Raw genomic sequence first — 13,970 nt, 5'->3', positions numbered from 1 at the left:
GTAAAGAATTTATTCGTAAATCAGGGTGGAAAATAAGTATTTGGTCACCTCAAACAAGGAAAATCTCTGGCTCTCACAGACCTGTAACGTCTTCTGTAAGGTCAAAGGAGCTTGCAAAGAAAAGCATCTGGACTTCTTTAAGAAGAGAACCTTCACAGACTTTATGTATCGAGCAAAAATTTAATTATATACAACATTCTCTGACTGGAAGAAATTTGTTTAACATTTAAACCTATTTTCTGCACATTCCAGCACATAAAATATATATTTTTTTGTGTTTACACTCAGTCTTTCAAATAGATGCAAGTAAAACACAGCAGAAAATAAATAACATCAAAGACACAGCGGTCCTGTTGCTCTATTTTCAACTGTAAAGCAGGAGTGGGGTAGGCGGAGGTTTACCCTGGTGCAGGTGTGCCGCAGCGGTCAGTGGAAGAATCCGTGAGTTTCTCTGTGAATTTCCCATTACGTGGTAGCGCACTCCTGGTGCTTGCTTGGAAGTTTAGGGGGATTTTTTTCGCTGTAAAAAGAACTTTTCTTCCCACGCACAACGGACACTAATGTTTTTGTCACTTTGTATGGAATCAAACTCAAAATAAGGTCAGTACTTCCACGCTTTAAACGCTGCACGCTCATACTCTCTCCTGCACTCGATATATGATCCATTGTTGATCTGCACACAGCTGTTGTCACGAACGTCGCACTCACTTACGTCACTGTTGTGAGATATTCTCGCAAAAAATCACGGTTTTAGTAACGCAGTAACGCAGCGTTCCTACGGGAAAGTAACGTAACGGTACTTTCCCGTAGGAACGTAGGAAGTAACGGTAATCTAATTACCGTTTTTGCAATAGTAATCCCTTACTTTACTCGTTACCTGAAAAAAGTAATCAGATTACGTGTTACTGCCCATCTCTGGTGCCGACCTGGGGACAGTTTCCACTTTTGTCGTACTATTGTACTAGGTAAGACTGTGCAATGACAATAAAGAGTTATCTCTTATCACGCTATCTCTCTCTCTAGAATTGAGTTTTGTTTTCAGGAGGAAACATGCAAATGACAGCAACTTGAACCTTTTTCAAAACTGTGAAACTGCAAAGAAAAAAGCCATTTTCACTGAGCAATAGACCACTCTCACACAGTTTTTACAGTAAAATTATATAGTACAAACACTTATAGTGTGCCATTTAAGATTAACAACCATATCAAACTGTTAGTTACTCCTATTCTTTTGCTGTTTTGAAAAATAAGAACCAAATGAATTGAAATGACTGATGTGTCTAAGATGAAAGTACTGTCTCTCACTCAAGCCCTCAGTTAGTGGTGACAGGCAGGTAAAGCACTAGGGAAACTTGCAGTGGGCTGTTGTGAAGATTAAACCAAAGATTAAATGTAATTAAGGACACCGAGTCCTGTAAGCATCAGGACACCAAAGACATATTTGTGTCACAGTTGTTAGTATGAATGTTAGTAACAGGAAAACATACTAGTTATTATTTTCTAACACTTTTTAAGTAAATCATACGTTTAAATACAAACAATGTAAACTGAGAAAAAAGAACAATACATTTAGCATTTGAAATAGAAGTATAATTTTAATTCCTAACAATTAAAATTTTAAACGTTTCTTTTTTCCCTATTTTCTTATTATCACGAAATATACAACATACAGAGTAGAGGAGAACAGATTAGGGAACTTACAGAAAAATACGAGTATGAGTACATTAATTTCTATTCAGTCCAGGATTAATGCAATTGAGGAAAGAATTATTACAATAATCAGAATAATACTCATCACCAGTAATCATAATAATGACAATGATAGCAATAACACAATTATAACAAGAATATGGGAAATAACTATAACTCATAGTCACTCAAACAGAAATTTCCAGCAGACTTTGTCAAATGCTTTTTCTGCATCGACTGATAAGATTATAGTTTTCTGATACTCTGAAAGCTGCATGGAGTTGAATAGTTTACAAATATTTATAGTGGGATGTCTGCCTTTAATAAAACCTGTCTGGTCAGGATGGATAAGGGCTGGAATTACTTTTTCTAAATGGGATGCATTTTAATGTCTGTATTTACCAGAGAAAGTGGCCTAATTTGGCTGATTGGGATTTTTCTCTGGTTTTAACAAAAGGTTAATTATTGCAGTATTCATGGTTGGAGGACTTCTAGACATAATCATAAATTCTTCAACCATTCTTATGAATAGCGAGGACAGGGTTGGCCAGAAATGTTCGTAGAACTCAGCAGGGATGCCATCTGGGCTAGATGCCTTGTTACAGAGTATTTGATTAAGAATAGTTCTTCTAGAGCTATAGTTTTTCCAACATCGTACCTTGATCTTGTGTTAAAATAGACAGATCTATAGCACTCAGAAATTTGTGAATGTTTTCCATATTTGGGTCATGGTCAGAAGTGTATAGATGCATGTAAAACGTCCTAACAACATTATTTATATCTGGAAGATAATGAAAAGGTTTCCCTGCTGAGTCTTTGATAACTACATGTTTTTTGTCTTTATTTTGACTAAATAGCTTTACTAGATATTTATCTGATTTATTTATTATTGTATTCAGATTTCTCATGTGTCAACCGCTGTATAAGAAACTGTGATTTTGTGTTTAACAACACATTTAAATCAAGTCTGTGTTTTCTTAAATCACACACTAGCTTTTCAAAAGTGTTGCTGTGCAATTTCTTTTCAACATTTTAATTTTTTCTTCCAAATTGTGTCTTTTTCCTTTTTATAGGATAAGTATGAGATAATCCTGCCCCTTAAAACAGCTATGCCAGTTTCCTATAATGAAGTTAATAAATGTTGGGAGAATCATTTATATCCAAAAAGGATGTCCATTCTCTTTAAAATATTATTTAAGTCCTACTTTTTTAGCAAAGATGTGTTCAAGCACCATCAGGTGGTCGATTTTTGTTGCCATTTTTTATTGAGTTTCAAAGAGACAGGTTTATGATCGATTAGTGCCCTTGAGTGGAATTGTGTTTCTGATGTATTTGGATGATGGGAATTACTAGCTGGGGGAATAAATATATTCTCGATGATGAATGATGGACTTGGAAAAGTAAGTGAATTCTTGATCATCAGGGTGGTTTAAACTCCAACTGTCACAAAGGCCATAATATTCCATGTATGGTTTAAAAATGACAGTCGATTGATATGTTCTATTATTAGGACTTATTGATTAGTAGTTAAATATAACAATATAAAAAATATGTACAACCCTAACCACATTTTTATATTTATATTTGCACCTCTAAACACAACTATGCTTGTTCTTTACATAAACTGTATATGAAAGATGGATGGAGCCACCACAGCATTATCCACCAGCTGGAGAAGTCCCATTATGAAGCCTCAAGTTGAGCATGTCTGCAATCTTCATTTTGGTATTTTGAACGTAAGGGGGTGAATCTGACATGGATACCAAAGGATATCCTGGGCCATCTGACCTCAGGAAATCACATGATAGGGTGGGGCTAGGTTTCACAATGAGCTCACCCAAAACCTTGGCTGATTGTGACCTACACCCATTTTCACACCTTGGCTTGTGTGATTAGGTAGAGGATCATTAGAGGGTCCATTGTCCCTCTCGGAGGGACACTCCCACAGGGCTTAAATCTGTGACTCTCCACCATTTGACCCTAGAACTTAAGAAGCTTCTCAGATGAGAGGTGAAACATCTTCAAGCAACTTGGAGTCCAGACGCTTTCTTTCCCAAGCTCCTTCGAATACAAAAGGATAAGAAGAGCAACTTGTCAGTCTCACTGTAAAGCATACCCTGATTTATTCTCATTTGCAATAATTATATATGCTTTATACAAACAAACAATGATTTTTCCACCTCAGGTAAACTTCAGTGGATGACTATGGGCTGTCCAGTGAGGAGTCACGTGTGCTCAGCGGGGTTTTCTTCTCTCTCGAGAGCTTGTCGTATTTTCTGCCAGAAAACTCCAGTGTGTTGACCAGCCTGTGGCCAGCTCAAGTAAGAGCTCCTCTTCACCAGACTCCTAATTTGGTAGTACGGAGACAGCTGGTTGGCTGGTATGTCCTCCAGAAACACCATGATCAGCACATCCTTGTGCTCATCGAACAGACGGTAGCTGAAGACATCACACGCAGATTAATCAGTGTAGAAGCTGGCGATGTCATTACATGTAAGGACAAAGAGTTGGTAACCATACCTGGCCATCTGGATTTCTTTGGAGCACCACTCACTCTGGAGGTAATTTGGGCTGATCACACAGATAGTCTTTCTGCTGTTATAGATGGCATCTGTAATGTTTTCGACAATGGGCTTACCTGTAAAAACAGAAATCTGAGACGTTAAACAAAAATCTGAGACATCCAACATTTCAGCATTTTTCTGGGGAATAACATAAAATGTATGTCTGTGAAGGTTCTCAGTTATCCGGTCATTGTAGTCTATTGTTTCCAAGCTCCTTAGACAACATAAAATGTAGCCTTTTCTATGAGTTAAAACATTTCAAAGGTATTCTCACTTTTGAGAAGAGCAGGATCTACAGTAGTGTCTAAATTCCAGTCACAGCCTTTGGTGGGACTTTTTGTGTAATGGACAAGCAAAGCACAATTCAATAAGCTTCTGGGGTAATAACTGGTGCTGACTCAGACTTTAATTTTAATATTTTCTGGAATTCAGATGTTTTTGTACTTCTATATTCTTTTATGTGAAACCCAATTTCATGATTTCAGGAAAAAACTGGACCAATCTTAACTGTATATTTTCCAGAGTAAATCTTTCATTTTCCTACATGTAGGATGCTTTGAAAGTTGAGCAGCACATCTAAAGTCTACTTTTAGAGGTTTAAAGATCAGTTTGCAGCTTTTGTCCAGATAGTCAGTCTTAAAATATCTAGATCTAGCATTCAAATTTTTTTTTTGGGTCATGTGTGATTGGTATTCTTGTTTGACTTCATATCAGCCATTTGTATTTGTGTAAAGATATTGTATTAAAATTTTGAACAAAACAAAACAAAAAACAGTCGTGTAAACCCTGATCTTTGTCAGTACAAGTTTAAGGAAAGATGAGGCAGTTTGTGTAGTAGCTCCATTAAATATAGATCTAAAAATAGAAAAATAGAAAAAAAGAGGCTAATGATAATCATATATACCTGGTTCAAAGTCTCTGTGGTGCAGACAGAGTCTCCAGCCCTGTTGACCCTCCAGCTCTGGAAGCAACTCTCCACAGACCCAAGCTTCATCATGAACATTGTAGGAGACAAAGGCATCGTAGCTGTGAGGAATACCTTTCTTCCTCCTCTTATTATCATAGAGAAAGGCCAGGAAGAGGTAATAGGCATAGGTGAGGTGTGACCTCAGGAAGTGATAGATGAAGGATGCGAGGAGAGTAAGCACAACTAGACTAGAGCTAAAAAGGAAGCAGAGCAATGCAGCATCTATCCGACAGAAGTCAAAACCAAAGTCAAGGAATTTGTTTCCCCGTTGGCTGACAGGAAACGCACAAGTGTACTGATGTGCATTAACAACCTGTGTCTGTTTGCTGCCTTGAATCCACTGGATAAGACCGTAATTAGAACATTCACATGTTAAAAGGTTAGCAGACAGATCCAGATATGTCAAGCCTGGAAGGGATTGGATAACTGTTTCACTGATTACAAACAATTCATTGTCACTGACGTTTAGCCACCTGAGTGCCGACAGTTTGGCCTCTGCTAGAAAATCCAAAGACCTGAGTTTATTGTTGGAGAGGTCGAGTATTATCAGGTTTGGAATTGGCAAGAACACATCAGATGTTAAAACTGAAAGCTCGCTGTAAGTAATCGTAAGATGTTTCAGTTGCGGTGTGTGTTTAAATGTGTCTGGGTACAAAGAGCCCATGAAGTATGCCTCTGTTATTAAGTACTCTAAAGAAGTCAAACCACTGAGAACATCTTTTGAAATATCGTAATATCCTCTATGAACCTTGATATGAAGCTTCTTCAATCTTTGTAAATTTGAGAAAGGCCTATCCCTTTGTTCAGAGCTGTTATGTGACTGGCTTTGAACAACATTTAAGATCAGAGTGCTTAAGTTTGACAGTCCACTGAAATGGTCATAAAAATAATTATCACCTAACAGATAAAGAATCTGGAGGTTATCAAGTCCTTCGAACCCTCCTTCATCAACACTGTAACACTTGTCTAAGTCTATACACAAGTATTGAAGGGAAGACAGACTACGGAAATCTCCATGAATAAAATTCATGATATCAATATTTCTCAAATTTAAAAACTCCAATGTCTGTAATTTATCTTTGAATGTATCTATAAATGACATAATCTGGTTGTTTTCAAGATTTAAGATTTTCAAATTGTTTACATTTTGAAAAACACAGTCAGAGATATAGGATATTTGATTGTGGCTCAGATCGAGTATTGTTAGGCTTGTTAAATTCCAGAAGTAAGGACAGTAAAGTTCACTGATGTCATTGGAACTAAGGTCATAGACTTCCAATGTGGTGAGTCCTTGGACGGCCACTGGCAGTTCGGACAGTTTATTATTTTGTAATATCAGGCTTCTGAGCTGTGTCATTGACTGGAGTGCATTATCAGCCATGCTTTTTATATTGTTAAATGATAAGTTGAGCTCAATAAGGTTAGAGCAAGACTGCAGCATGTGCTCTTTTATGGTGTGAATTTCACTATTTCTCACATCAACTGTTCTTAGAGAAGGAATTTGGCAGGCAACATCAATGAGACCATCATCTATCCACTTTTGTATGTTATCCATCTGAAACTCTTGAAGAGAGTAAGCAGTCTGCAGAATCGCTCTGTACACATCAAAGCTAAGAGAAGTTTCACTCATGTGCAGTCTCGTTAGGCTCCTCAAAAAGGTCTTGTTTGACACTTCCCACTCGATGTCCTTGGACCAGCCTCGCAAGTCCAGAGACTGCAGATGAGGAAAAATGTCTCTTGTAATGCTGAACTTTTTCACTGAATCCAAACTTAGGGTGAGTAGGTTTGAGGTATTTACATGGAGGTCATTGGACTGAAACGAAGTAAAGTTGTTGTGAGTAATAATCAAATGTTGTAAAGTTGGAAGTTTAACAATATAATCAATATCTGAAATTTGATGCAGGTAATTATTGCTCAAATCTACTAAACGTAAGATGACCAGGGGCTGAAAGACCACAGGGGAAATAAATGAGATAATGTTGTTGTCCAGAGACAGTGTCTCTAATTTGGAAAGACCCTGAAACATGTTTTTTGTCAGTGCTGTGAGTAAATTTTCACCCAAGTCGAGAACTTTTAACTCTACCACGTCTGCAAAAGTTCCATCATCAATTTGTAAAATCCAATTATTTTTAACATATAGAGCTTCAAGCTTAGATAAACCTCTTAAATCCATCCTGGAAATATTTGAAATGTCATTTGAGCTGAGATTGAGCGATACTGCATTACCAGGAATGTCATCTGGAATAGCAGTGAGGTGACGCTTTGCACATGTAACTGATACGTTGTTTGAATTTTCAGAATACAGGATTGTGCAGTCTTTTAGAGAAAAAGCAAGTGAATGTTCACAATGAAACAAAAAAGACAGAAGTGAGATAAGCAGCAGAAGGACTCTTTCTGTTGCTAGCATGTTGATCTCAGTGGTGGTTTTCACTTTCTTTAGGGAGATGGAGGTGGGAGCATACTGTTGGTCAATACACCTGAAGCAGACCAGAGAAGAAAGAAAATATAAGGTAGGTTTTGATCACCTCACAGTGTCCACAACTTGGCATGAAATAATGTGACATCTGGTGCAGTCAGTGGTGAAAACTGTTGATAGTCTGAGAGTTTATCTACCTATCCATGGGTCAGTGGCTCAATCCAGCACGTATATCAAAATTGGGACCTGCAGGCCAGAGCCCACTCTTTACATATTTCAAAGAGACATGCATATCACTTAAGATTCTCCATATATTTTGTCCTGCACAGTTTTACTTGTGGTTAACAAGATAGATAACACAGAATGAAGTTTAAAGGAAAGGCAGGCAGCTGAACTACAGATGGGCAACTGAGTTGTCTTGTCCCAGCAAATCACTGTTTTCTATGAAAAACCCATATAGGAACCCCAAAGGTCAAACCTGGTGTTGAGCACTTGTGGACACCCCCAAGTGGGATAAGTATAGGTTTGTCCTGCCCACAAAGTCCCACAGTTCACCCACATCTAGCCACAATAGGTAGTTGTTTCCCTATTATTTATAATAATAGCTGAATAATAATAGCTACCGACTGTGCCAAGATCGCTCTCATTGTTCAGTTATTGACGGGTAGGGCTTTGAAGTGGGCTCAAGCTGTTTTAAGCACCAATCCTAATGTTTCCTACCCAGATTATAAGTTTAGGTGTGTCTTTGACAAGTGCTCAAAGACACACCTAAACTTGTGTCTTTGAGCACAAGTTTAGGTGTGCTCAAAGACACACCTAAACTTGTGTTTAGGTGTGTCTTGATGAACATATGCCCATCATATGGGCATATGTTCATATGTTCTCTCAGAACATATGCCCATCATATGTTCTGAGAGAACATATGATGGGCAGAAGGAGTATGGCTGATTTCTCCATGGAGTTCTGGACCCTGGTAGAGGAGACGGGCTGGAAAGAGAAGGTGCTTAGAGGAGCTTTCCTGAACGGCTTCAATGAAAGGATAACACGTGAGTTGGCAATTGGATTAGTGTTTAGTAAGAGTCGAGCACAGTCACTCCCACCCCACTGTCCCATGACTGCGGTATTGATCTACTCCCTGGCGCATCTCTGCCCACCAGCCGTTTGTACAGTGTTTCTAAGCCTGAGCGCAAGGCCATAGAGCGTTACATCACAGATTCCCTTGCATCGAGCATTATTCGGCTGTCCACGTCACCCTTCAGGACAGGATTCTTCTTTGTTGAGAAGAATCCTGCCATGAGGATTAAGTCCTTCGGGACTTCATCTCACTTCTCCCAAACAGCAGTTCCTGTGGTCATCAGCAGCGCAGCAGGCCTTTGACCTTCTGAAACGCCTGTTTTCCTCTGCACCTGTTCTATTTCAGGCAGACCTTAATCAAGCATTCGCAGTGGAGGTGGATGCCTCGGACTCTGGTGTGGGGGCGGTCCTCTCGCAGCGATTTGAAGGTAAATTGCATCCACATGCCTTCTTCTCACGTTGTCTGTCTCAGGCCGAGTGGAACTGTGATGTGGGGGATCGAGAGCTGCTTGCCATCAAACTTAATTTTAGAGGACTGGCATCACTGGTTGGAGGGGAGCGAGCACCCAGTTCTTGTTTGGACGGATTACAAGAACCTTGCCTATCTTCAAGCGGCTAAACGCCTCAATGCCAGACAAGTCAGGTGGGCCTTATTTTTTACCTGTTTCAGCCTTGTGATTACTTACAGGCCAGGCTCACGCAACACTGAACCCGACGCCCTCTCATGTCAATTCTCACTGGTGGAGGATGCAGAGGAAAAGGACAAACCCATTCTTCCTGCTTCCTGTATCATCGGGACAGTCACCTGTGAGATCGAGAGGCTGGTCATAAATGCCCTGCAGCAGGATCCAGACCCTGGGTCAGGGCAGGCAGTACGTCCCTGTGGTTGTTTGGGGCAAGGTGATCCACTAGGCACATACGGCAAAGTTCTCCTGCCATCTGGATCGGAATCTCACACTTAGATTCCTCCAACGTCTATTTTGGTGGCCTTCCCTTGCCACGGACGTCCGGTAATATGCGACGGCCTTGGCCAATTTGTGCTCAAAACAAGGCACCAAGCTCCCAGCTGTTGGGCCACCTGCGACCACTCCCATGGCTCATGGTTGCACATTGCCGTGGATATTGTTACTGGACTGCCGCCGTCAGCAGGTAATACCACCATACTCACCATCATAGTGGTTTTCACCCACAGTCTAACGGCCAACCTGAAAGGGCTAACCAGTAGCTGGAAGCCATGTTGCGGTGCGTTGCCTCTTCCAACCAGTTCTCCTAGAGTGAGCATTTGGCCTGGGTGGAGTATGCCCACAACGCTAGCACCTCGACGGCCACAGGGGAGTCTCCCTTTGAGGCATCGATGGGATAACAAGCCCCACTCCTTTCCATCACAGAGGGCGAGTTTGCAGTCCCATCAGTGCAACATCACGTGCGTCATTGCCGGCAAGCATGGCGGGCTACTAGGACAACATTGTTTAGGACAGCAGAGTAGAACAAGAGACTGCCGGGCCATCATCGTGTTCTGACTCCTGTTTACCAAGTTGGCCAACAGGTCTGGCTCTCCTCTAAACACATACCACTGAGGACGGAGTCTAAGAAGCTGGCTCCTAGATTCATCGGTCCTTTTCCTGTGCAAGAGGTCCTCAATCCTGTGACTGTGCATTTGACCCTCCCTTGAAATATACATATTCATAATGTGTTTCATGTGTCTCAGGTGAAACCAGCCAGTACTGTTAGTACTGTTAGTACTGTTGAGATCATGTATTGTTTCTGATGCCCTTTTGGATACCACTACCTAAAGATTATGCACTGAACTGTTTTTTTTTTTGCACTGTAAATAAATTCATCGCAAAGGAGATCTGCGTTCAAGTCTGCTCTCTGTACTGAAATCTGCACTCCTCCTCTTCCATGTTTTTCCTTGTTTCATAAGCTTCACCAGACACAGTTTAGGCTAAGTCTGCTGGTAGTGTCTGACAAAAGTGAATATATGTTATATCATTTTGACTCATGATCAAACTGGACTGGAAGTGAAACTTTACTGCCTTGTCAAGAAAAATACACACACTGGCCACTTCATTGGGTACACTTTGCTAGTTCTGTCATAGTACGGCTGTGTGGTGAGCAGGTTTCAGACCCAAACGCATCACAAAGATGAGTTCTAAAACTTTATTGCTAAACTCCTCTCAAAACACAAAAAACATTGGTCAGTAGTAAGTAATGATGTTACGTCTGACACTGGAACCCCCCAGGCCTGTGTCGAGCAATGGAGGCGTATCTGAATGAAGCCCAGTGGATACCTGTATCGTTCTTCACAACCAAAGAGAAACGAGGCCTCATTTCTCTGAAACGACATCACTGTCTCATTGTGTGACTGGAGTTGCTGAAAAGATGCAGGAATTTGATTTATGCGTGAACTGTATCTGATGTGATTTTCCAGATCATCACAAGCTTGCAAGGAGAACATAATGGAGCTACCAAAAAGGTGAAATATATCAGTATCAATAATAATACATGTCTTCTCAAATCAATTAGAGAGGAGGGCCAGTTCGCCCCTCTACGAATCACTACCTTATCCTGTTGGAGGAGTTTGTGTGTGCCAGGGATCCCAGGGATCCCAGGTGCGATGTTGTCCGGGGGCTTTTGCCCCTTGGTAGGGTCTCCCATGGCAAATTGGTCCTGAGTGAGGGACCAGACAAAGAGCGATACAGAAGACCCTTATGAGGAAATCATCGAGGGAACAGTTTACCCTGCCCGGGATAGGGTTACCAGGGCCCCGCCCTGGAACCAAGCCTGGGGAATCAGTAGTTCTGTTGGCTTCATCAGGTGATGGCCTCTGGCTTGGCTCGCACCGGAATGGTTCGCAGCCAAGTGTGAAGCAACGGGAATGAGGATCAGCACCTCCATATCTGAGGCCATGGTTCTCAGGGTGGAGTGCCCACTCCGGGTCGGGGACAAGGTTCTGCCCCAAGTGGAGGAGTTCTAGTATCTCGGGGTCTTGTTCACGAATCATGAGAGAAGGGAGCCAGAGATTGACAGACGGATTGGTGCTGCGGCCGCAGTGATGCGTCGTGGTGAAGAGAGAGCTGGGCATAAAAGTGAAGCACTCAGGGGCTTCGCTTTTACAGGATCTACGTAGGTATGTAGATCCCTACGTCCCTACCCTCACCTATGGCCACGAGCTGTGGGTATTGACCGAAAGAACGAGATCATGGATACAAGGGTGGCTGGCTTCTCCCTTAGAGATAGGGTGAGATGTTCAGCCATCCGGGAGGGGCTCGGAGGAGAGCCACTGCTCCTTCACATCAAAAGGAGTCAGCTGAACTGGTTGAGGCATCTGACAAGCATGCCTCCTGGGCGAAGTGTTCCGGACATGTCCCACCGGGAGGAGGCCCCGGGGCAGACCCAGGACACACTGGAGAGGTTATGTCTCTCAGCTGGCCAGGGCTTCTCTGCTAAGGCTGCTGCCCCTGCGACCCGGCCCCGGATAAAGCGGAAGAAGATGGATGGATGGATGGATGGATGGATGGATGGGTCAGTTAGAGGTGTGTGTGCATGTATGTATTTAATAGAGGATCTCAAAACAGGGAGTATGAGAAACACAGAAACAGAGATCGAGGGCCCTGTCTCAATAAGCATAGTTGCGTTCTCGTATACTCGTGATACTTCATCAGTTCGAGACCAAGTACTGTTCCAATTCAAAGTAAGCATCAAGCCGAGAACGCGAAAAATTCCCGGATGTGTTCGTGCGCCACCTATTTTACTGAGCATGCATAGGTGGTGACTTGTGTGTATCCCAGTCGTCCCAGAATGCATGTTGTCCAAAACTCAAATGCGGCAATGCTGGTGAAAGGCAGCTAAAATCTTTTAAATATTACTCTTTCTGGTTCACAAATAAACCTTTAAGTTATTTTCAGGTGAGAATCTAGCTGTGTAAGCTTCAAATATCTGCTCAATTTATCAAGATATCACATATCTCCAAACGTGCTCTGGTGTTTTCGGAGATGTCTGTTACCCACCAGCTCAATAGCCGACTGGGAGGTCAACGATTACTAGAGCACAGCACGAGCAGCGGATACCCGGCACATCGTTTTTGATATAATATATACATATGATAACCGACACCTAGATAACAAGACTAAGGCCAGACAATACAAACACTGAGCATAGCAACATGATAACTATAAGAACCAAACCCTGGAACCCAAACTTAACTTTAATATCAACAACAATACAAATACGCCACTATAACATAAGCATATCAAGCAAGCAAGCAATTTATTTATGCAGCACTTTCAAAACAACTCTCAGCTGAAAACAAAGTGCTGTACACATGACACAACAAATAACAATAGTGAAATAGTATATGTAAAAAAAAAGCCAATTTAATTAGACTAAGAACATATAAAAAGTCTGGGTCAGACTGTGTCATAAGCCAGGGAGTAAAAATTAGTTTTAAGACGGGCTTTGAGATGGACAATGATGGAGCCTCTCTTGTGTGCTGAGGCAAATTGTTCCAGAAGTTTGGAGCAACCATAGAGAAGGCCCTGTTCCCCCTGAGCTTCCTCTTAAACCTGGGTACCTCCAGGAGCAGCTTGTCAGCTGACCTGAGAGACCTAGGAGATGAATAAGCACGAAGAAGCTCAGAGAGATAAGGTGGAGCAATACCATTTAAACATTTAAAAACAAACATTAAAATTTTAAAAATATACTCTAAAATGAACAGGCAGCCAATGAGACTCTAGCTATAGGCCCTGCACATGCGCAGCTCAGAAATAAATGAGCTCCGGCCTGAGCAAGATGCTAACTTCGGTGTCCTCTCTATTAATCCACAGGTACTGACAAACAAACTTTTATGTTACCGAACTGGTTCTAAATGTCATGTAAGTTGAGTAACAACTGTTCGGCTATATTTTGAGATGATAGTGATGATGTTGTTTTGTGGTATTTTGTTGTAATGAGTATTAGTGTATCAGCGGCATAATGTTATAATGCTACGTAGCACTATAAGTATATGCTATGACAGTGGCAACCTGCGACTTCCGAAAATGTGTTGTAGTGTTTGTTTTAGTGTTAGCCAAGCAGTACTGAGTACATTTATTAAGGGGAAAGCTTTTTGTTAGTGAAGCAACGTTTGCAGTCGTCTGCCGCCATGTTGTGTTGCGTTCAGGGGACGCCATGTTCAAAAGTAATAGCGTATATGACGCGAATGTGGGGAAAGGTTGTGTGAATGTGAGATGGGTTATTTTGGTATGTTGTTATACTTCAG

At 41.4% G+C, this 13,970-nt stretch overlaps 2 protein-coding genes across 2 annotated transcripts in view; both read right to left on the bottom strand.

Moving 5' to 3' along the window:
• Positions 1-3,726: 3,726 nt before the first annotated feature.
• Positions 3,727-13,970, bottom strand: part of LOC102199999 (toll-like receptor 13) — a 38,147-nt gene continuing 27,903 nt past the window's right edge. The window contains exon 5 of the mRNA XM_013915811.1: positions 3,727-3,750. The gene's annotated coding sequence lies outside the window, so the exon portion shown is untranslated. The remainder of the gene's footprint in view (positions 3,751-13,970) is intronic.
• Positions 3,915-8,197, bottom strand: LOC102200266 (toll-like receptor 13). Its single transcript, XM_013915812.1, has 5 exons — positions 8,185-8,197; positions 6,012-7,536; positions 5,158-5,414; positions 4,210-4,327; positions 3,915-4,128 (listed from the first exon to the last, which is right to left on the bottom strand). The coding sequence occupies exons 1-5, from the start codon at positions 8,195-8,197 to the stop codon at positions 3,915-3,917; spliced, it is 2,127 nt and encodes a 708-aa protein (XP_013771266.1).

The sequence above is a fragment of the Pundamilia nyererei genome, unplaced genomic scaffold (assembly GCF_000239375.1).
Source record: "Pundamilia nyererei isolate P.nyererei 1_Seehausen unplaced genomic scaffold, PunNye1.0 scaffold00369, whole genome shotgun sequence".
NCBI classification, from domain to species: Eukaryota; Metazoa; Chordata; class Actinopteri; order Cichliformes; family Cichlidae; genus Pundamilia; species Pundamilia nyererei.
Note: the sequence above shows the minus strand (reverse complement) of the source record. Positions and strands in the feature narration are given on the sequence as shown.